We start from the raw sequence: 23,363 nt of genomic DNA, 5'->3' as shown, positions 1-23,363 counted from the left end.
TAATGATGGTAGTGTTGTTGTTGTTGTTGTTGTTGCTGCTGTTGCTTCTGTTGCCGTTAATGACGTTGGCCGAAACAGCAGCAGCAACCAAAACAAAATTCAGCTCGTGACAGAATCATAAACTGAATCCACATATCTTTGACTTTGGCGGGAGCAGAGAACACGCATGTGACTCGTTCCGGACCTAAACTGAATTTTCGATTGAGGGATTGCCCCCCAAATGAATTTATGAGTTGGACATGCTAAAAACCCAAAACAAATTTATGAGTTAAACATGCTGAAACTATTGTTCAAGCTTAATCAAATGAATCAAAGTGCAAAGTCAATCAATGACAATCAACAGGCTTATATTGAGTTGAGTCTATAAAGGTTTCAGGTGTTGAATACAACAAGAGACTTCTAGAAATTGGCTTGAAGTTTATTGGATTTTAAAAGATTTTGAAATTAAATTGGAACTCTTAAAGGCATATTTTTGGTATTTTAAAAGAATTTGGTTTACAAGATTTCTAAGTGTTAAGTACCTGAACTCTAATAAGAGTAGTAAAACTTTACCTTTAGATGAAGCAACGAAGATCAGCGGAAAAAAATTGCAATTATTATGTATATTAATTTATAACAGAATAGAAGCAAGAGAAAATATGTAACATACCTTGTGAATATTTTTATAAAATTTTGCCTGAAAATAACACCAAAAAGAATTTTTAACAAGGTTTCACTAAAAAATTCAGTCCAATCAAAATACCATATATTAAAAAAAAAAAATTTAAAACAAATTTTTAAAAACACTATGTACATTTCTGAACACAAAGTATTGCATATTTAATATTTTTCTATCATAGTTTTCTGCTGAAAAAATGCAAAAGAAGTTTCCACATTATTTTCTATACATAGAAGGAGATTTCTTTGTTTTCGGAAGGGTTATTTATATTGCTGACAAATTGCTGACAAAACTACACTAGGGGACACAGAAGGTACTCAACTGTGGGTTACAATCCTCTTATGGATAACAACATCATCGAACATATGTTTATTTTTTAGAGATTGGTGTATGTAGATATGTATTCCAGATAGGCAAGGGAATAGTTTAATTTTTAAGTTTAAGCCGATATAAGATAATTATTTTATAAGAGTTGAAAAATATGCTTTACGTTTGGCCAAGCAACTTGTAGTTTTGACGGTTAACACTGAAAAACCAATACTGATCACTTTAATTCACAACAAATCTCATAAATTTTTTCCCTAGGTGCATGGTATACGAAAGTAGGAACAACTTTATTGTAATCTATACTATATACTATAAATATATGTATCTATGCAAGCTACACCTGCTATCTGTTTGGTTTAAATAATGAAAAAAAACATAAAATCTTCAAATGATTATTAGATTAATAAATAATTGAATACTAACTTAAAGTTTTAATATTAATGCCAATGCATCTAATAAAGTAAGCTCTTAAAAATAATAATTTATTGCAAAAGTTTGATGTGTTTCTTTACTCATCTATAATATTTTTGATAATAAAACTTAATTTTTCGATTTGGTCAATATTTTTGATAATGAAACTTTTTTTTCGGTTTGGTATGTAGTGACCCTACCTTTAACAATAAATCACTTTTAATGTTGTATACTTTTTGAATTAAGTAATTCATCTAATTTTCATCAAACTTAATTTGCTTCACCCAACTAGCTGACAAATTTCGCAATTTGTCTGTCTGCAATTCAAATGATTATCAAAAACGAAATATTGTGCAAGTTAATTTCTGATCTTTATTGTTATGCAAGCAATCTCCATTTAATTGAATGACCATAACTTGTGCCGCAGTTTTTTCCAAAGTTAATGGAATTATTCACTTTTAGCTTAAATATTTAGTAGGTTGAGCCTTCTCTCTTGTCCAGGGCTAAGATTCATATTTGTATTGGTTGGTATTGTTTGCTCGACAATTTTTGTCAATTCAAGGTTACATTACATTCAATTTATGGGAAAGTCTTGTGGACTTAAGAATAAAGATAACCAAAAGCAAATTTCCAGAAAAAGAAGTAAATATTTTCATACCCTTGAGGGTATTAACAAATTGATCAAATGTTGGTAACGCAGAAACATATACATAGCTGCCATAGAAACCTATTGAAAAGCCTATGAGAATAATGAGAAATAACTCTGCAGAAATTTACAATATTCATATAAAAGTAGGCTAAAATACAAAATAGAAAATTATGCGGAAAAAAACATATTTAAGAAAATTATTGACAGAATTAACGTTTTTGAAATGGCTCCCACTACAAGGGCATATGAAATAAGGAACCTTCTTTCTCGTCTTGTCAATTCTTTTCCAGGACATACTTATAAGTTTTGCAGTTTATGAGTTGTCATAAAAACAAATTTACAGAAATTGTATTGTGATAAGATATCACAATATGTACTTAGTAAGTATATTTTGCTGTAAAACAAATAATTTGGGCTTAAAAACAAAGTTAATGTGGTTTTTATATTTACATTTTAATGACTTTTGGTTTGGTTTTGGAAACGATAGGTTCTGTTCTGTTTCCTATGACATTGTCAAAAATTATTGCTGCCAGTCGGAATTTCGTTAATAAAGGAATTTCTGACGTAGCTTACTGTTTCGTAACTTTCTAAAACAAGTAAGCCACAAAGTGATTGATTACTAAACTGAATACTAAAAAGTAATCTACAATGTAATCAATTATGTACTGTCAAGGAGAAGCAAGCCTAAATGTGATTACTTAATCATATTATTGAAATCCTTGATGCAAAAACATAGTTCTCGTACGATTTCGATTTGAATTCCGTATATAACAAGAACAAAATCAAAGTTTCATAAATATATTGTGTGGAGAGCGCCATTCTTCCTTAGTTGTGTGGTAAATCCAGCCCTGTTGGAGAAAAGTAACAAATGTTAGTCTGACATTTTTAATTACAATATTTGGATACCGAACGAAAAAACCACTTTGTTTGTAATTACGGTGGTGAAAGTGGGTGTGACAAAAATTTTAAACAAACTTTTGCGTAGAAACTAGATTCAGAATTATAGTTTTTAAGATGTTCATCCGTAAGCATTAATCAACCGACTGAGGTCGAACTTATGTTTATTTATGAGGTGGCAAGGTCGACTCTGCTTTTAGTGCGGATCAATAATAAATAAATATAGTCATTGGCAAAAATTATATTTATTGATACTATTTCATTTATATTTTTCTCCTAGGTTTCACTATTACACTATTCGTCTTTGGAGCGAAATATTTCAAATTTAACAGCAATTTGTGTTCAATCAAATACATCCCTGGTTTACTCTCATCCTTAGGACTATTACTCGCACCCTTAGGACTATTTTCGCACCATTAGGAGTGTTACTCGCACCCTTAGCACTGTGTGAGTGAGAGGCACTTTATATAGTGTGTGCGAATGAAATGGCTGCAAAGTGTTGATTAACCCCAGGCTGGCCCTTGGGGTTTGAAATGGCCAAAAATACATTTTGTGCAGCCAATATTAATTTCTGAAATATAAAGCTAAACATTTAATTAGTTTATCTTATTAAAATTAATTATTTGTTCGTAGATTATTTTAACTTTGTCATAAATTGAAGCAGAGTTGGATTTTACACACTTAACTTACGGTGTTTGTGTTAACACAGCCTTCTTTAATTATGTTTGATTGAGGCTCTTCTCGTTTTGGAACGGCATCTTGATTTAAGCGCCTTCTTTTATAAATTTGGCAGTAAATTTAGAAACATCAAAATGTGTGTCGCAAATTCTGGAGTTTTCACAAAGGCTGCACCCTAGGCTTTCCTCCCACAGCTTCCTCTTAACAATACATTTTGGTGCGTGAATCGTTTTCACAACCGGCACTCTTTTGCGACAAAAATAGGAATAACTCATTGTTTTTTTTTTTTTGTTGGTCACACAAGGGATAACAACTTTTAAAAAAGCACGAAAGCACTGAAGCTTACACAGAGAAACGACGAGCCTCTGCTGACGACTTTTTTGTTATTGTATCATGACAGAGCCAAGAGCTTTTCAATGGCGACTGCGCAGAAAAGTCGCAATACATTGTCTCGAGTGGGCGACAAAAATGCACACGCGGCAGCTATCTGAAAATGCTGGGCGCCTATTAAATGACGCGCGATACAACAAATCGCACTACACAAATTTGAGGCGGAAAAAAGTCGCAAAGTGTCTGTTACGTGTACGTAGAAGACGTGTGTGTATGAGCTTGTGTGTTTAGTTGTAGCGGTGTGAGAAGTGTGTGTGTGTGTGTACGTGGGAGAATCTTTTGAATAATTTCTGGTCTGCTTGTTTTTTTTTTCCTTTGCTTCTCTCTAACACCCAACAACAAAGACTTTTCGCTACACCTGTTGAGCTTTTTGGGGCTCCACTGAAGTGTAATTGGAATGGGTACCATGAATGGGAATGAAAATTGTAGTGTTGGGGGAGAACAAAGAGACAAAAGTAAGCGAGGCCAATTACAAATGTGATTGCCAATTTTCGAAACTGCCAATAGGCCTGATGGCCAATACGACATGATTTTCATGAACTCCACCCACATAATTGTCCACTCCAGGTCCAGTTGCACAATCACATACACACACACACACTCAAACAGGGAGAGATTCACAGGATACGCAATTGATTGCAAGATCAATGCAATCGCTGAGGTACAGTTGTCTTCAAAAAGAGCACCACCATTCTTTACTCCCCCTTCCAAACACTCAACTGAGGCCAACCGAGTTTGTCCATCTAACAAAGAAGCCCTTTTGTCTGGGCCATGGCCTGGCCTGGGCCTATGCCTGGGCCAGTTTCTGTATCAGTTTCAATTCACTTTGGCCAGTAATGCTTTTATCCCTCTCTTTAAACATTTCTGGTTGGTCTTCTGCTGTCGCACCAGTAGTAAACAGCTGACTGCTATCATTTAAAAACAATGCCTGTGTGTGTGTGTGCACACACAAATCCAAAAGCGGCAAAACGGCAGCAGCTGAGACGGGGCCAGGCAGCCAATAAGAGTTGCCATCCAACTATATCAGGGCAAGCACATTCTAAAAATTCTGTTCCCCTGTTACCAAGTTTGTGCGATTCGACCAACACAAAATTTTCAGAGTTCCGCATGCAGGCACTGGGCGGAATGACGACCAATAAAGTGTAGCACAGAACCAACACCAACCAAAGCGTTTGACGTCCGTATGTGTGTGTGTGTGTGTGTATCTCTGTCCCGTGTTTTGTGTATGCGTGTGCATGCAAGCGAGTGCCTCTGCCTGGGTGTGAGTGTGTTTGAGTTTTCGGTATCGATAGAGCAAAATGCTCTCTGCTGATTTCTGTTCGCCTGGTCTGGCAAGACATGTATACTTAAAAAATAACCGGCTTTTGCATTTCAAACTCAGGGATGACATGAATCACCGATGAGGTTAGGGATACTCACTCGCACAGAATACTAATCGAAGCAGTTGTCCTCACTTTTGGGTTGGATTTACGTTATTTAAAACTTGTTGCGAATCCGCTCCGCTTCATCTTGTTTTGGCAATTTGGTCTCAATTTCGTTTTTACTTCAAATACTATTTCTTTTATTTAGTGTTAATCATTATTGAAGTATTTCTATATAGTCTAATAACAAATGCTTTTGATTCGGCCCCTCAAAAAACAGTTAATCGGAAGTGTGTGTTTTACAAGTCAAGTTACATATATTCATTGAAATTAAAAAATAATAAATTGTTTACGACTTTTATGTGTTCTTTAGGACGGATCAATTCGTTTGGAGCTAAACAATAGTACTTATATCGAATTTTACAAGCAATTCTAAGAAATATTTACCAGGAAAAATAAAATCCGGCTTTGGTATAAGCTTTGGACATAAACAAAGACCCACCCTATATGCAATCTATTTTAAAAACACATACTTTTTTTTTATAAAGTTTTACCAATTCTTAAAAATTTTCTATTAAATTTATCTAATAATTTTCAAAAATTTAATTTGTAATTAAAAGAATTCTTTTAAACTCTTACTTTCATGCCAGGTGCTTCTCATTTCTTTCTTCTCCATACACAAAGGTTGTTCTTTATCGAAACAATTGCAGCGAATTTTAAATTATCGTTAATATAAGTACATATATATTAAATATAAGTATACTTTATTAAAAATTTGAAACTTTATTTTATTAACGGTGAAATTGAACAAGTCGGCAATATTCAGAGTTAAGTGTAATTGTTTATTAAATGTTACTTAAAAATCAATGGCTTCCGATAAGTTAATAGTAAGTACTTATTTTTTCAATTTTATTTCTCTCCACTTCTGGGTTTCCTTCCAGTTAAAGCAATTCCACGAGGTAGTTACACTGGAATACTGAAAAGTAGTTGGATTAAGGACCATTTGCTTATATATGCATATTTAATTGTAATTGTTTATTAAATGTTACTTAACCCAAAGAAACATAACACTCAGAGGGTAGAAACACCCAGGTTACCCATTTTTCTGTTTAATCATTTGACTCACCAAACTGCATCAAATAAACTTTAAAAAAAAATCAAATTTTGTTGCCAATTCACATCAACCACTTACATATGTATGTATGTATGTACATGCATTTTCGATATGTAGCTCTATCTATTGGTTCGATCGATTCTGTCCACATTTATGAAACATTGAGGGCGTGCTCAGTAATTCAATGTTCTTAGGGGTTGAGTTTTCTCCCCCCTCGACTTAGTGCCTATGTTTAAATGTGTATGTATCTACATACATACATACATGCATATACATACATACATTTATTTTGTTTTATTTGTATCGGTTGTGTTTTTCCGTATTTCGATAGAGAATCGTTGCGTTTCTAATTACTTCTGTTCGCCTGGCTAAAATATCGGTAGTTTTGTTGGCCGCGTGACGATGGCCGCGTGACTCTTCACATCTCGTTTCTCGATTACATCAAAATAATCATCACAACATGTGAAATATTTTCCGATGAATACATGAATGTCTATTAAATATGATTTATTTTTAATATGTCTCGGGTTTGTATTCGAGTCAATTCCACTTTTTTTAATCATTATGCCAAATGTATGTACTTACATATTGATTCTAATTCATTGTAATTACTTACACTAACATTTCAAAAATTTAAATTCCTTCATTAATCCATACCCTAGGTAAAGAGAACTTTATGTCCTTTTATTCCTGGACAGTCCAATGTTGATGATAAAATTCGTTTCAACGATTAAAATTAGTTTTATCGATTAAATTAAAATGTTTATCAAAATATTTTCTCACATGAATCGTTGCAGTGGCCGTGAAGATTAATATACTCACCTTTAAAATGACAACAATGTAAAAAATATCGAAATATTTGCTAATTTGTTTATTTTTCACATATTCGTGTAATAAGTTATTACTTTAATATGTATAATTTATGTAGAATTCTCATACGTTCTTTGTTCTTTTCACTTCTCCTTATTTTCTTCTCCAAAATTTAGCACATGCTTAAAACTTATATTAAATGTTCATCAAATCTTATATTCAATTGGTTTTTTGTTTTCTTGTTTCTTTTGTTTATGTTTAAATTGTTGGTTTTTGTTTTGTTGTATTGTTGTGAAATAGAAAACTATTTGTTGTTTAGTTTATGTTTTTTTTTTTTAATATTTATTCACTAATTGAAATATTCTTCTTGAGTATTTTTAAGTATTTTTGTTAGTACTTAGTAATTATGGATATTGGCTATCAAATATTTTGGCCTGTTTTCTGGGTGTATATGATAGATCGATGATTCTGTTTTGTTGTTATAATTGTTGCACATTGGACATGAAAATTAAAAAATTTTTTCCTTATAACCTTGCTGGCATTACAAATAAATTTTGAAATTACTAATGAAGTTTGCAACCTAAGAGTAGTCTTAATCATGGGTTTAAGTTATGATTTAGTTTCAATCAGACTATTGAGACTGTGAAGATATACTTTTAGTTTTAAGAATATCACAATTAAGCCGGAATCAATGAGTTTCCTAATTTCACTAGGAAACAACAGGTGTTAAAGTTTTTCTCGTGGCCTTCAAGGATATAAAAACTTTGGTGCTCCAAAGTTGACTTTTTGGTATGTATTTTTCTTGTTGGTTCAGTGAGTTTTTCTTTTTTGCATAAATAGACTTTGTGTTCGTTTTTTGGTTTTTTGTTTTTCCTTTGTTTTCACATTCGCAAAAAGGGACGGTAAAAATTACAATAAAATCATTGTTGAAATATGTATGCATTTTGTCGTTCATCTTGATTTCTTGTTGGACTATTTTAAACACTACTAACTTTTGTATAAATATATTTACAATATGTTTACCATGTAAATTTTGTTTCTTTTTTTGTGGACGATGTCTGTGTGTGTGTGTGTATGTGTGCATGACATGTGTGAATGTTAGTATGAGTCTGTCTGTGTTAATATTTAAATATAAATTCAATTTAATGGCTCGGTAATTTACACGGTAATATACGGTATATCCATTTGTATATTTCCATAATATTTTTTCATAAAGACTTCTTGTGAACAAACGAAAAAATATAAACACGAAACGCAAGTTATAGCAACATAGATTCCATTTAAATCGAGATGGTTAACTACTTTCTAGTTTGTTTTGTGGATAGAACTTGCTTTCACTACATTGTGTATGTTTAATTAGCTACAATAATAATATTTGTTTAAACTTGAACGCTTTGTTTGCTATATAAATATGGATTAAGCTGCATAGATTTGTGTTTCTCTTATTTTTGTGATTTCTATTTGTTCAATATTCAAAGAAAGAAAAAGAACATTTTAATAAAGGATGCAGAAATATCAAGTCTTGATACGACATTTCCAATACCAAATAGATGTTACCAACAAAGTTTTCTCTGATAGTCAAAACTCTGAAAGAAAATATTTTCCCATCATCTAAATGACAAGAAATGCTTAAGATAGTTACAACATTTTCTCTCATTTATTTCTGCATCCTGATGTTAACCAAAAATATCAAAATAAAAATGAATTTCGTTTGGATTTCAACTTGGTTTGTTTTTTAATGTTTTGTTTTTTTTTTTTTTTTTGTGTGATAGTTTTATTAATTAAATTAAAATAATGCACAAATCAAAAGTTATACTATTTCTGCAGTTTATGCTAAACAAATAAACAAAGAGAAAAAAAACTACGTTTTTTTTATAATCCATTGCAAAACAATAATTAATTTTCTAGAATTTCATTTGCAAATACGCAGAAAAAATTAACATTCTGGCGATGTCTTTAAGACAACCGATAATCAGTATCCATTATCATTTACATTCTTCAAATCGAATTGGTACAAAAACGGGTATCATCTCATTTCAATTTCTTCTTATTACGTACAATATGTATGTGTGTGTGTGGGTGTGTTTGTGTAATAGTAAATACTCTTAGTTATCATTTAGGCAGGCCAATTAATACATAGTTAGGTTTCATTTGCCAATTGCCATTAATATCAATTTTCATCAATTTCATTGTTAAGTTTGTTTCATTTCGCTATAGCGCGCGCACAGCGTTGATAAACCAAAAATATAGATAAATGTGTAAATATATATATATAATGATTAAATCAACGCATAATTTAACACAACTCAAACTAGAATACATTTTCATTTGTTGTTGTATATATGGATAAATACAATTCGTTTTTGATATACGTTTTTTTTTTTGTTGTTCTTGTTTTAATTAAATTAATTGGACGTTTAAGTAACTAACCGTTAATAACCGTTGGTTGCTTGATAATCTGCTGTTCTTTTTCTTGCCTAAACACAAAACAAAATCGACATGTTGTTCTCTTTTATCTAACTAAACTTTCAATAAATACAAATAGAAACAAATTGTTTAATAATATATATAGAGTAAATAGTTGTTGTTGCAGATTAAAGAAATATAGTTATAGCTGCTTTCGGTCACAGTATACATATAAATATATGTGTGTGTCTGGTGTCTATATCTTTTAGATGAATTTACAACTTAAGCAAAGTATAAACTAAAGCCAAAAGTTTACGCTGCACGCTGATTTTATGTTAGAAAGGATTCGCATTGCTGCTGGCTGGATTTCTGCTCGATGGACGTGTACTAAACGACGATTTGCCGCTAGATCCGCGCTGTGGTGCCACTGGACGGCGCACATGACGCATTTCACTATGCAAACGAGATGAAAAATAATAATTATTTATTACATTTATCTATTTAATTTAAAACATTACAAAATCACGAATTTAATTTTGAATAACAGAGAGAAAGTTTATGGGTTAATATACATAAGCTGGCATAGCAGTTAGGCGACTAGGGGTCCAACATCAGCGCAGGATCGATCAGCAGGTCATGCAAAACGTAGGATGGATTATTCACATTGTGAATTGCTTACCAACTTGCTTGCTCACATAAATTTTGAGGAGAGTGTGAGAGGAGGGATTTGATATATACTTAAAAGGACTCTGATTGGTTTATCTATGAAAGAAGATGATATCTTGTTTTAGCGCCCCAAATGCACCCACCGATCCATTTCCATTTCCTCTAGACGTTGGGTTAAGGCCAATTTCTGTTGCACGGCCAAACGAAGCAACTGATTGAGGGTCTTCTTCTCCTCTTCGGCTGCCTCTAGTTGACGATTGAGATCATCCACCTGGGTTACATACTCCTCGCAACGTGCAGCAAACATGGCACGTAGACCTGCGCAAGAAATTGAAATTAGATTAAGTCAAATCCAATATAATTTAAGTGAAACTTACTTGAAAATGTGGCCGCATCTTCTTTGAGTAGCCTGAGTTCATTACGCAGCTTGGACATGGTATCGCTGACAATGATCTTTTCGTTCTCGTATTTGGATTTGAGATTGGTGAGAGCCACCTCGGCGGTTTGTTTGTTTGACTTGAGAACAGTGCGTAATGTGCCAATTTGTTCCCGTTTGACAGATAGCAAACTCTTTAGTTTCACAATTTGCTCCTGCAGTTCCTCCATTTCCTCGCTGTTGACCTTTTCCGGAGCTAAAAAGTATAACAATTGCATTAGTTTTGATTGCATCTGAATGATTAGGGACTACTAGACTTACTCTCGCCGCTTTCGGTCCGCACTTTGTGTTTGTTCATATCGATGGTATGTTCAACGGCGTTCTTAAGATGCTTTATCTGATCGCTGACTGTGTCTACATATTTCTTAATTTCGACAGAATCAGCTAGACCCTGCAGATCTTCCACAATTTGGGGACGTGAAATAAAGACATCCGATTTGAATTGCGATTGTATGGCCGAAAGAGAGTCATTCTCAAAGCTATTACGAAAGATTCAATTTATGTTAAAGAGAACTGCTTATGGATAAGTAAGCAACACTCACCTCATATCCTCGCTCTTATGATCCAAAAGGACTCTTGAAGGAGTCTCGCCATTCACGGTGCAGACCAAATGATATAGCTGAGCCAAATCATCACTGAGAGCCACCAAAGTGCTGCGGGCTGAGCCCAAACTTTGGCCAGCATTCTGGGAGATATGTGTTAGCGTCTTAACATCACTCTGCAAATCCAGGGACTTCTGCTCGGTGGCGAGTAATTTGTTCTTCAGATTTGTGACCTCATTACGCAAGGTGGTTGTGGCATCTGTGTAGTTTAAGCCCTTTTGCAGTTCGGCTATGTCAGTCTTGAGGCCATCAATTTCCTTTGCGGAGAGTGTAAACCAATTGGCATACTGAGTGATTACGGAACGCAGCTGTTGCTGCAGTTCATCCTTCTTCTGTTCCGTCTGGTTGTCTTCATCTTTTACATCGATTTGCTTTTTCAACTGAACCAATGCATCGACATGGGCAGCCAGCAGGGCTAAGCGTGACATGAAGTTTTGTAGCTCATTTTGTGACTTATCGAGACTTGTTTGGGCCTCTCTTAAATTGCTTGTCAAGTGGGTTTTCTCATTTTCCATGCTCTCCAATTGTTTTTCCAATTTCTTTAGCTCATTCAAATGAATTTCCGAGAAGAGATCACATTTGGTGCCATCCGGTGATTTCAGCTCAGTGCTCAAATCAGCCTCAAGACGTTTTAGGGCCAGATTCTCCTCTTCGCCATCGGAATTGTTGCTAGCATTATCCTCGATATTGTTACGTATGCTATAGGCCAGATTGCTAATGTGATACATGGATTCACGATTCAAATGGCCATCCAACTCTTTTTTCAGTGCATATTTAGCTTCTCTTTCGCCCTATTATATACAGAAAAACACACGATTAATAATCAAAATTTAACTAAAACTGTAGCACATACCTGTAAAGCCTCAAGAGCCTCTTCCATTTGCTTTTCAGCTATTTTTTTAAGATTTGCCAACTCATCGACCTGTTGATTTAAAAGTTCAACCTCTTCGGTGAGACGACGTATCTCATGCTTGGCACCTTCAAATTCCACCTAGTCAAACGAAAGGAAAATTAACAAATGACAGAGATTCTTGTTCTCACTTGCAAAACTCACCTGAGAACTTCTCAGACTGGACACCTGCTTTTGGAGTGATATGTTCTCTTCCTCCAGCTCCGAGTATTCACTGAGCATTCGTGTTTCACGGAATTTTAAATCCTTTAACTCCGATTTGAGACGCAAACGTTCCGCCTCATTATCACTCTTATCCCGACCAATATCGGAATTCTCTTGGAGCATTCGATCCCGTTCATTGCGCACTCGTTCCAGCTCATGGCGGAGCTGTTTGATCTCATTCTCCAGATCAAAGATTTGTAAATTCAGTGAAGTCTCTCGTGCGGCAGACTCATTGAGAAGAGCATCCTCCTGTTCAATGCCTGTTTTATTGGTCACCTTTTGCGAAGTTTGGAATTTGGTAAGAGCCTGCAAAGGAGAGAGTTGAGTAAAGTGAATACAAAGTGACTAAAGCAAAGTAATCATAAAAGTTTCTACCGCCTGTTTGGCTGCCATTTTTATTGCAGTCATTTGCATGTGTAAGCAAGCTAGCCTTATCGTGACTATAAGGGGGAAAGAAATGGGCGTGGGCGTTTGCCACTAGGGAACTCTGTTACTGCTGCGCCTCCTACCATGGCTTGTTTGTTGATGATGCGGCGGCGAATACGCCTCCCCAATCTACTGGGCTACATTTTTCATTAAGTTTCTCATTTTGGCCAGTCTTTGTTTGAAAAAGTCCATCAACTTTTCATGGAAATGGTGGACTTTTATTTAAAGGATTCTTCTCGTTCACTGGCTTTTCTGCCTTTTTGAAGGTAAAATTTTTTTTTTGGGGTAAGAACTGAATCTACACAGCATTTGGAAGATTTTCTTTTTGTTTACCAAAAATCACCTAGAAGATTCTCATTTTAACTCTCAACTTGAACTACTACTGAAGTCCAACAAAAAAGAAGTGTATTTCATATTCGTTTTAATTTCCAATTCATCGTTCGAGTGATAATATTGTTGATTTTCAGAGCTCTCCCAGTGGATTCAACGAATTCAGCATTCAAATAAAAAACAATTTTCTCGCATTTATTGGATTTTCGTTAATTGCAAACGGTTTGGTGGTGGATAAGCCGAGAAAAGTGTTGAAAAATACCCGCACTAAGTTAAACGTGAAGTTTAATGAGACCATCCCGACAAGGCAAAACCAGGACACACCCAAAACAACAACATGACCACAACCAAACGGCGTTACCCACAGCTCGAAAGGAGAAGGGGTGAGGTGAAATGCTTATATGTATACATAATGCTTATGAGCCAAGCCTTAGAGCCATATGGTCAGGCGCAGAGGGCCCCAGCTCCAGTACTCTTGCCGTAGTTAACGTAACTTTTGTGGCGGACTTTAATTGAAATCTCAACCGAGTATTTCAGACCATTTCAAGTACGTGCCTCCTCTTCACACAAGTTTCATCATCAAAACTGACCCGACCGACCGCAGCACAAAGAGCACGAAAGGCAGTCGTCATGAGTGGCGGCAGCGTCGCACACTTGACCAGAAGAAGCAGTAGCAGGAAAAGTGCAAGGGGTAAATGAAAATTGGAAATTTTTTTTTTAAACTTTCTTTCCCCTTCTGCTCCCCATTCATACACTCCCATCTCCCATCTACTATTCTTTCTTTTAAATGCCGCGTAATTAGCAACAGACGGCAATCTTTTCTTTCACTGCCCCGCAGCCAAAGGCAAACCTGCAGGCTTTCCAGTTGTTTTTCCCTTCAAATTCCCCCCTTCTTTCTTTTCATCTGCCAGTCCTTTTGTGGCACATATAATTACGGCTTTGGGTGACAACGTCAACGCGTTTTGTTGTTGTTGTTGCTGTTGTTTTTGGAAACCCAATTTGACAATCGCACGCCCACATATCTTACCCTCCAATCCCACCTCACCCAGGGGCCTGCCGTCAGCCAAGTGCATTTCGTTAATTAGTGTAATAAGAAACGAAGGAAAGGCAAACAAAAGGCCAAGGCATCAAGCCGGCACAGTTTTCCAGTTTTCGAATGAAATTCAAGCAGTGAAGCTCTTCCCCATCCTCCTCCTTCTTCTCCTCCTACACACAATGCTGCAGCTGTCACACGACACTCAGTCATATAAGTAAATTGCTCCAACTACTTAGTTAGTTGGATTAGGCGCCATCTAAGTAGAGAATGTTTTTGAAAGAACTTACATAAGGGATTTATTCCAAACACACACCATTTACGTGGGCAGAGATAAAGAAGTTCTTATATGTTGGCACTTTAATTAAGTTTAATAGTAGGTACCTATTTAAAACGAATATAAATACAATTAACCGAATTCTGCTTTATAAAGATGATTCAAAAATAAATCGAGAGATAAATATTCTGTTATTTGTGCAATAAGCAACAGCTTTTATTTCTGGGTTAAATAAAGCTTTATTAAGCATAACACAAGATATCGCTCTTATTATCGATACCAAAAATAATAGAAATTCATCTTTAATTTTTTGAAAATTTCAAAATTTAATTACTATTTTAATCATATTTGTGATGTTTTTTGTTGTAAATTGTTTTTGAATAAATTACTTGGCTACGGACGAGAATATTTTTATACCATGGACTCATAAAGGAAAATTGTATTTTATAAGAAGCTTTTCGACTTTTCCTCGATTTTAAATAGATAGATGGATTAATAGAATCCAATTAAATCTAAATTTAAGAAAACTATGCTATTTCCGGGTTTTACGATTTGTTTCCCAACAGCACTATTGTCTCAAAATAGTCATTTCCTCTTCATTCTTTATCTGTATATTTATATGTGTTTGTTGTGCTGGTAATATGATTTGAGATTTTCTTTTTTCAAAACCAATATTTGCAGATTTAATTATATTTTACACTTAGCGAAAGATCAGGAATATTTCGGCAGTGAGTTTAAGAACACTCTGTTTGGCGAAATGGGAGATAGAAGAGTAAAATTGATGAATTAATTTTAAATTAATTTGTTTACAATAATATTGTTTCGATTGATACTTTTATGGAGCTACATTCAGTAACTCACCTATTCGTTTTTTAGTCACTTGTATCTAATGGATTACCATAAATTTTTTTTTCAGTGTATTGGCCATACCTAACTAACTTCCATGATTGTGTCGAACGACGATGACGCCATAAAGTTTATGCAAATTAGAAAAGATTTTTAATTAACTCGAGCAAATATTAACACAGTTTACAACAGACAGGCGACAGGCACAAGGCACAGGGCACCGAGTAGACGAACCTGGTTTCATTCAGACTAACCTGCCACCTCGTCCAACCGCCTCGCCCGCCCCTTTCCGTTTTGTTCTGTTATGTGTGGCTGCATATTTTAGTGTTTGTGGCTTGGATTAGAGTACATAGAAGCCATCTAAAAGTGGCCTAAATGGGTGGTAAATGCCCGCATCCTACACATTATTGTCAGCCAACCAGTGCCAGCAGCTGTTGCTGTTGCCTCTTTACCGCGTCCCGTCCGATCCTCTTGTTCTTCTCTTTGAACGGTGGTGCAACATTTGCCGGGTCCCTAAAAATAGACCAGATTGCCCACCGCATTGTATGACTGTGACGATGAGTAGAAATTTTGGACCAAAATGCTTCACTTGTTGTAGATGATGGCGCAATCATAACAATTTCCTCCCCACCACCCTGTAAATGTATGGTTAGATAGGTGGTTTGAAGTTGGTTGTCTTGTTGGGTTTGGGATAAAGTATGCCATGAATGGCTGAGCAGATTGTACCACGCCCCAGATCGTTAAGCTATGGTTGCGTGAAAACGCAATGGAAATTTAAATCTGTAACAAAAAACAACAACAGTATGTTTGTCGTTATTGTGGCGGGACGGAGGGTCGGGGGGGCTGGCTGTGTGTAATTTTTCAGACGCAGCGTTTTGTGGCCATGTCAATGCACGGGCTTGACACAAGACTCACACACACAGAATTTGAAATGTCGCCAAAAAAAAAAAAAAAAAAAAAAAAAACGACACCAACAATGCGAGAAAAACGGCCAGTGAAAATGTGTCTGAACAGTGAGCGAGCGAGTGCATGGAAATTGCCACAAAAGAACTGAAATTATGCTCTTAACGAAAATGGATGAAAATGTGTGTGCAGAAACATGAAATGAAAACGCCTTTTAGTCATAGTCGCTGCAAAAAGTACTCTGCGATGATGTGCAAAACTTCAGATTCAGTATAAATTAATCTAAACGCAATTTAATTAACAAGTTTACTTAGCCAAATTGACGAGTTAAAAATTCTATTATATTTTAGTTCAGAAGGTAATTAGAATATTAATAATTCAATTAAATTTTGGTTGAAAAGGTAATTGAAATATTGATTACCAAAAAAAAAAGATTAATTAAAAAAAGACTATCGTTACAACAATAAACCTAGCTATTAAATGCCTTTGCATAATTATGCAAATTTGAATTCATTGTATCCGTCTCTGGATATTTTAATTTTCACTAAATATGGTTTATAATTCGTAAACGGTTATAGTTTTAGTCATATGCCACAGAAACTTTTAGTGTAAGTCGCATATGTGGCCATGAATGAGGAATACAATATTCTTACATAAATGTGTAAAGAAAATGTATGGGAGAATAAACGCAGCAGGATATGGAAATCCTTGTGGATGCTGGTGAGAGAAAACAAAAACTCATTTCTGACTGTACTTTTATCCTGCTGTTTCGTACTATAAAAAATTCGTTTGCCTTAAACAGCCAATAATCATAATGTTGGACGTTGATAAAATCTGCAGAAGAACTGGCATAGTTCCAATTGCACAAGTTGAGAGATGCCAAAAAGTTCAACCAAATAAATTGTTGGGTCATTATAAGAGCAAGCGTGGACCCACGAGATGGTCTTGCTGCCACCCACTCGAATTGTCACAACAGCAGCGGAAGGACCCACATCCTTGCCGAGATTTTGCTCATCAGTGTCAAAAGTTGTGGGCTTAGCATCCCGTCTCTCCACACCCACCACCAACATCAGACCAGTCTGAATGTCTAGATTCCTGTGCACTTTACATTTTCATTGCTTGCAATTCATTGCATTCCCCTTGGGTTAGTGTCTGGCAGATGAGGGGGGCGGTGGCAAACAACATTTTTCCTACTCATTTCCTTCACCAGCAACAACAACAACGAGCTATGAGAGCAACTCACTTTGGGGTACTACCCAACTACAACGGAAACATGTTTTGTCAGAATGCTCAAGCGCCGCATTTAACCCTTGCCAAGAGGCAGACAACGGCAGAAAGGGGGAGACAAATGCTGGGCTATGGCGCATCGTCTCCTCCTGCTCCTCCTTCACTCTCGCCCATTGTATGGTGGCAATGGCATTTGTTGCCGGTTTGATTGCCGTAGAATTGCAATTTGCACCAGCAACGACAGAGTCGACACAGACAGAACAGAGATAGAACATCAGTGTCAAATCATTATAATTTTTTCGTCGGGATTTACATTTTTTTCCTTTTCCCTCCTTTTATTTGCTTACTGTGTTTTTCCCCTCTAGCTTAGTTGACACTTTGATGTTACGGTTTTGCTGTTATACTAATTGCAATTGTGTCTCACATAGGGTTTTGAATGTGCGTTGAATGAGCATTAGTCTAGGATTTGATAGCTTTTAATTAGGGTCCTTCGAATAATCATCTGAAGAAACTTTAAAGAGTATAAGCTAAATATGTTCGATCTACTTTAACTGGTTTATATGCTGCTTTTGTTCATTTCCACGTCGAACTGTGCTTTCACTAAGTATTTCATGTACATATCCTTAAAGATATCTTTATAGGCATGGATACAGAAAGGGGTTTGTGGCAACAGAATTTTGTCTATGGAATTTATAGCTCAAGGAATCGGGGAAACCTTGTAAAGCCTTTCACTATGTTGCTAATAATAACCATAGCGCTAGATATAATTAAAACATTAAAAATACCCATTAAAATAACAACAACAATGATTCAGCTGACGTAAGTTAATCTACATAGCTGTTGGGTGTGTCATCTTTGTAGGACAAACAAGAAAAGGTTGGAAAACCATTTGACTTAATAATCAAGAAGCCGCAGGAGAATAAACTGTGTTACAGTCGACAAAACGAAAACCTTTTTGTTTATTTATAACACAATTGAAGGTTCTTTTTTCAGATTCCCCACATGTCGGAAACAATTTGCCTAATTTAACTTTCATTTCCGGTAACTTTAGTTTGTGTTTTCCTGAACCAAAATCTATTAAAAGTTAACAAGAATTTTGTCAACTCGACTCTACTGTCATTCTTTTCTCGAAAGGGCATTAATTATTAAAAATTTTTGTATTAAAAACTTGTTCGTGGTTTGCCTCCGGCTAAAGTTGCAACAATTTTAGTACAAAAACACACACACACATGCACGCACACTCTGAAAACTACGCAAGAACTTTTGTCCTTTCGTTTTGCTTGATTCTGTTTTGTCCGGAAAAAGAGAAATTGTTGTCCTTGGTAAGCCATAAAATATGGGCCCCATATGTACATACATATGTATGAAGGGACTGGTAACTGGCCCTGCATTGTGTGTGTTGTGTGCTGTGTGTGCTGGATGTCGTTGTCCATTATCAGTTTTTATGGCTCTTGTTTTTTCGGGCTCCGTTTTAATTGCCGCAGTTACAAATGTCCAACAACAACCTCCTTTCCATCGCACACCCATTTTTAGAAGTAAATAAATTGTGAAATGCGACTGGCTGACACTTGCAGTGTAAATATTTATTTTGGCTGCAGGTTCTCTGCTAAAGTTCTGCCAATTTGCACAGTCAGTTTCATTCTGCTAATCGAAATTCATGGCAACAGAAATTCTATTAATTCTAGCAAGCTAATTTTACGCCCACAAAACTTGATATCGTCGTCATCGTCGTCGTTCGCCTCTGATTTACATCAACAGAAAGTTAAGGGAGAGGGGAAGGGAGTTGCCCACGGCTGATATCTTGATTACAAAGTGGAAATATGTCACCTCCCTTAAGTTGCTGGCGAAGGCAGAAAGTAGCGTAAAACTGCCTGCAGCCCCTTCTGGTCCTTCCCGATGACGTCGTTGTCGTCTTCTTTCAAATTGTGGCGAGGAATTTTTGTGTAATTTTATTTTAAATATGCATTATATGTAAGTAGAAGTGAAATGGTCTCTCTCTCTCTCTCTCTCCCTTTTCTCTGTGGATGAATGTAACAAAGTTCACTTGAGTTCAAAAATCCAACAAGATGGAAACTATGAAAAGCAATTGCCACCAGTCACCCAGGCGATAATTAATTGGCTGCTTCATCAAAAAGATTATTAAATTTTTTATTAGTTTAAGTTTTCAATAGAAATATGTAGTTTTAGAAACTTGGGAATTCTATAGGCTAGTATTAAGAGAGAAAATATCGCTGTAGTAGTTCACTAACTAAAAATCATAAATTTTTATTGAGAATTTTAAAAGAAATCCAAGTGATAAATAATAAAAAATAAAATACAGAAAGTTTATGCTTAGCAATTGAAAGAAAGACGAATTATCCAGTAATTTCTTCCTTTTTTAGTGTATTAAAACGTAGGAAGAAAAGAAGAAGAGGACTTATAATGTAGACTTTTGTGCAGCTCCTTTCCTATTTAAAATTTTTCAATTCATGTCTATCCTCCATTCGATCAAAATTCCCTGGAAAATTATTCATTATATTGTCCCTAAATTTCATATCTAAACCCCACTAGAATTACTTTTATAGATTGAATACAAACAGGGACTCCAAATCGGTTATTCCTTATAACAAATTCGTATAAGTACCATTTTCAATAGGGGATTGTACCATTTTCAATAGGGGAAAAGAATCGGCGATAGCTATAATTACCATATTGCGAATAGGAATCTATTGTCTCTTGCCTAAACTCCCTTCTGGCCCACCTTTTGCGTTAAATATAACTCAACCACAACATTTGATTGTTATGGAAACGTTTTTAATTACAGAGAGGAAGGAGAAGAGCAAAAAATCATTACTTTTTCAGTTTCTTTTTCTTTCTGTCTCCGCCCATCCGATTTGGCCAAAGGACAAAGTTTTTCTCTTTTGCCTGCCTTCAGGGCCGTCGCAGTTGTTGCTATTGCCCGTCGAAAATCCGAGCGGAAATGCCAAGCGGTAGTTGCAGACTAATTGCCACTCAGTAGTCTCAGTTGATGATGGAGCGGAAAAGAACCGCTGCCATATGGTGCTAAAAATGTAGGTGCAAAATGAAATGGCAACAACAAAGGCAAATTGATTGACCATGATCGGTGCAAGGGGCAGTTGTAGAGACGGGGGGGACGTGACAATGTTGCTAAAGCTTTGCTCACTGAAGTGGCTTAAAGTACCGCAAGCCCAGTTTAAATAGACAACCAACAAGCACGTGACCAATTTAGACGATGCTGATTTGTAAAGAGAGAGAGATAGACTGAGAGAGTAAATTTTTAAAAAGAGAATTGGCACGAGAGTTATCTCTTAACGCTGGTAAAAGAGAGAGACAAAATGAGCGTTATTTTGCCAACCAGGCAAATTGAAAAACGATTGCAAAACTTTTGTGCTAGCCAGATAAGCGCATTGGCCCCCGTTTATTGCTTGGAAACAGCTGAAAAGACCACAGTGAACACCTTGGCGTATGAGCCTTACGAGCCAATAATTAGCTATTAATGTCGGAAAATTACACATTTGTACTCTCAAAATTAGCACTATTTCAACAAAGAGGGAAATTCTTCATAATTTACATAAAAACAAAAAATTTTGATAATAAATTACAACAATTATCCAAGACATTTATCATAGATAAGATTACTTTATCATTTTATAGAAATTTAAAGACCATAAGAAAAATAAATAATTCCAGATGTTCCCGCTTCCGTTTGCCTTGCAAATGCATGAAAATACCAGCTTTTAAATATTTGTCTATTCATATAGAAAACTAGAATCAAAGAAACGGGAACAGGCCTGAATTTTAATTTATGGCAGTTTCTTTATATTTTAACATTTATTTTTTATGTTATTATATTAATACTGTCGAACGGTTTATTCAATTTGGCGTAGAGATTTTTAAGATTAATTTTTCAAAGGTCATCTAGATAATTGTTGCTCTGAACTAACCAAAATTTACTTATGTACATATAAGAAATATTTTTAAAATTGTTTGAATTATTTTTAAATTTTATGAAGAACAATCGAAATCGGTTCATTCGTAAATATTATGTATTCAGTTAATAAAATAATATTTAAATTAGTACTAATTGGAACTTTTAGAAAAGAAAACTCCTTTCTTTCAAAGAGTCAAATCTGTTACAATGAATAAATAGACGATTAAATATTTTAAAAACATACACACACATTTATCTTAGCACTGCCTATTTTCTAAGTTAAAGTGGTTTCGATAATTTTGCATATGGAACCATGAAGGAATGCGATAATAATGGATACTTTTATGTGGTAAAGGCAACTCACCTCCTGCGTAATGTCCAGCTCATGTCGTGTATTATCATATAAAGTTTCCAGTTCCTCACATTTCTGTTGCAATGCGGATTTCTCTTCGAGCAGTGAGAGTCCATATTGGGCCGATTGAGCGCTGGCACTGGAGACCTGATCTAGTTCTCGTGTGAGGCGTTCCACCTCCATGCGAAGCTCCAGAACCGTTTGTTGAGCGCCACCATCTGTGCTCGGACTGGCCATGATTGAAGACTTTATGAGGGGGTGCTGGGAGAAGGGAAAGGGAGGAATGTGGGGAATGTTTGTGTGTGTGTGTTTGTATTCGTTTGCTTGGGCAAGGGGAAAACGGACGGTTTAGCAAACTTATGGAAGAGGCGTTTTTAAATCCTGTTGCTTGGGCGGAATTGTGATATTTTGTTGTTCTTCTCTTTCTCTCTTTTGTGTTGGAGGGAAATCAATAAATTTATCTTTTTTACTATGTTCTTTTGTTGTTGTTTATGCCGCAGGTTGAGTGGACAACACCAAATCTCACTCACACATATATAGAGTGGGCAGCGTCATAACTTCAGCTGCTCACACACACACCCAAACTGCTCTCCCGTTCTCCACCTCGTACTTGCTCTCTCTATGGATGGATGTATGTGTGTGTGTGCGTGCGTGCGTTTCACCTTTTCTCTTTTGTGCTGCTATTCAGTGGAGTGGAATGGGAAATTGGAATGGGCTTTTTTGCTTCTTTCTTTCTATCGTTTGCCCCAACCAACCAACAGATAAAACGAAAATTTTACGCACTTAAACGGACGATCTAAACAACAAAAAAAAATTACTCAATTGCATAAATTTTATTAAATTTCTGTGTGCGCGCTGTTTTGCCTTCTCTTTTGCACACTAAAAAACAGTTGGCCAGCAGCAGGAAGTTAAAACGACAGAAACAGAACGCAGTTATTGTTGTTGTTGGTTGCTGTTACTGGTCTACATGACATCACACAGTTTCATTGCATTCCAACACTTCTTCCACACACACACACAACTTTCATTTATTTTGTGCCTCTCATTTGTGACAACACGGTGAAGACTTTGAATTTATGCGTTTATTACTATTATCATTTATATCACTCACTAGCACCACCGCTGGCAATTTTAATTGCTTTGCTTCTCTTCTTTTTATTGTAAATAAATTATAAATCCATGCGCGAAACGAAAACGCGTTGATTCTGCGGCGACGGTTTAAAGCTAGTGATGGAATTTCCGTCGATAAGTCCTTGCTTTTTTTAATCGCTTTTATCGAGCACAGCCACTATCGATAACTTCCAGCTCACTCGCGAAAAATTTAAAATTGGTACGTTTCTTGTCACAACTTTTAAAATCTATCTATGAATTGCGTCGTTTTAAAAAACAACACCAATTATTTTATTTCAATTAAGTGTTGACATTTCGACATTAATAGCTTCTCCGAGACAACTCACTGGAATTTGATTTTATTGTAGTCGAAAAGCAGAGAAAGAACTGATTTATTTTGGCGTACGAA

At 35.6% G+C, this 23,363-nt stretch overlaps 1 protein-coding gene across 3 annotated transcripts; it reads right to left on the bottom strand.

The window, feature by feature from the left end:
- Positions 1-7,341: 7,341 nt before the first annotated feature.
- On the bottom strand, positions 7,342-23,064 carry BicD (protein bicaudal D). Of its 3 annotated transcripts, none has more exons than XM_068288305.1 (9): positions 22,956-23,064; positions 21,857-22,640; positions 12,460-12,825; positions 12,259-12,396; positions 11,346-12,196; positions 11,065-11,282; positions 10,745-10,999; positions 10,511-10,685; positions 7,342-10,154 (listed from the first exon to the last, which is right to left on the bottom strand). In XM_068288305.1, exons 2-9 carry the CDS (start codon positions 22,079-22,081, stop codon positions 10,037-10,039), a joined length of 2,346 nt encoding a protein of 781 aa, XP_068144406.1. In that variant the 5' UTR covers positions 22,082-22,640; positions 22,956-23,064; the 3' UTR covers positions 7,342-10,036. The 3 variants fall into 3 exon arrangements, with proteins under 3 accessions (XP_068144406.1, XP_068144414.1, XP_068144401.1); XM_068288313.1 differs by having other exon boundaries at positions 21,857-22,105; positions 22,956-23,058; XM_068288300.1 differs by having other exon boundaries at positions 21,857-23,058.
- Between the last annotated feature and the right edge of the window lie 299 nt (positions 23,065-23,363).

The sequence above is a fragment of the Drosophila tropicalis genome, unplaced genomic scaffold (assembly GCF_018151085.1).
Source record: "Drosophila tropicalis isolate 14030-0801.00 unplaced genomic scaffold, ASM1815108v1 contig_1187, whole genome shotgun sequence".
Classification (NCBI taxonomy): Eukaryota; Metazoa; Arthropoda; class Insecta; order Diptera; family Drosophilidae; genus Drosophila; species Drosophila tropicalis.
Note: the sequence above shows the minus strand (reverse complement) of the source record. Positions and strands in the feature narration are given on the sequence as shown.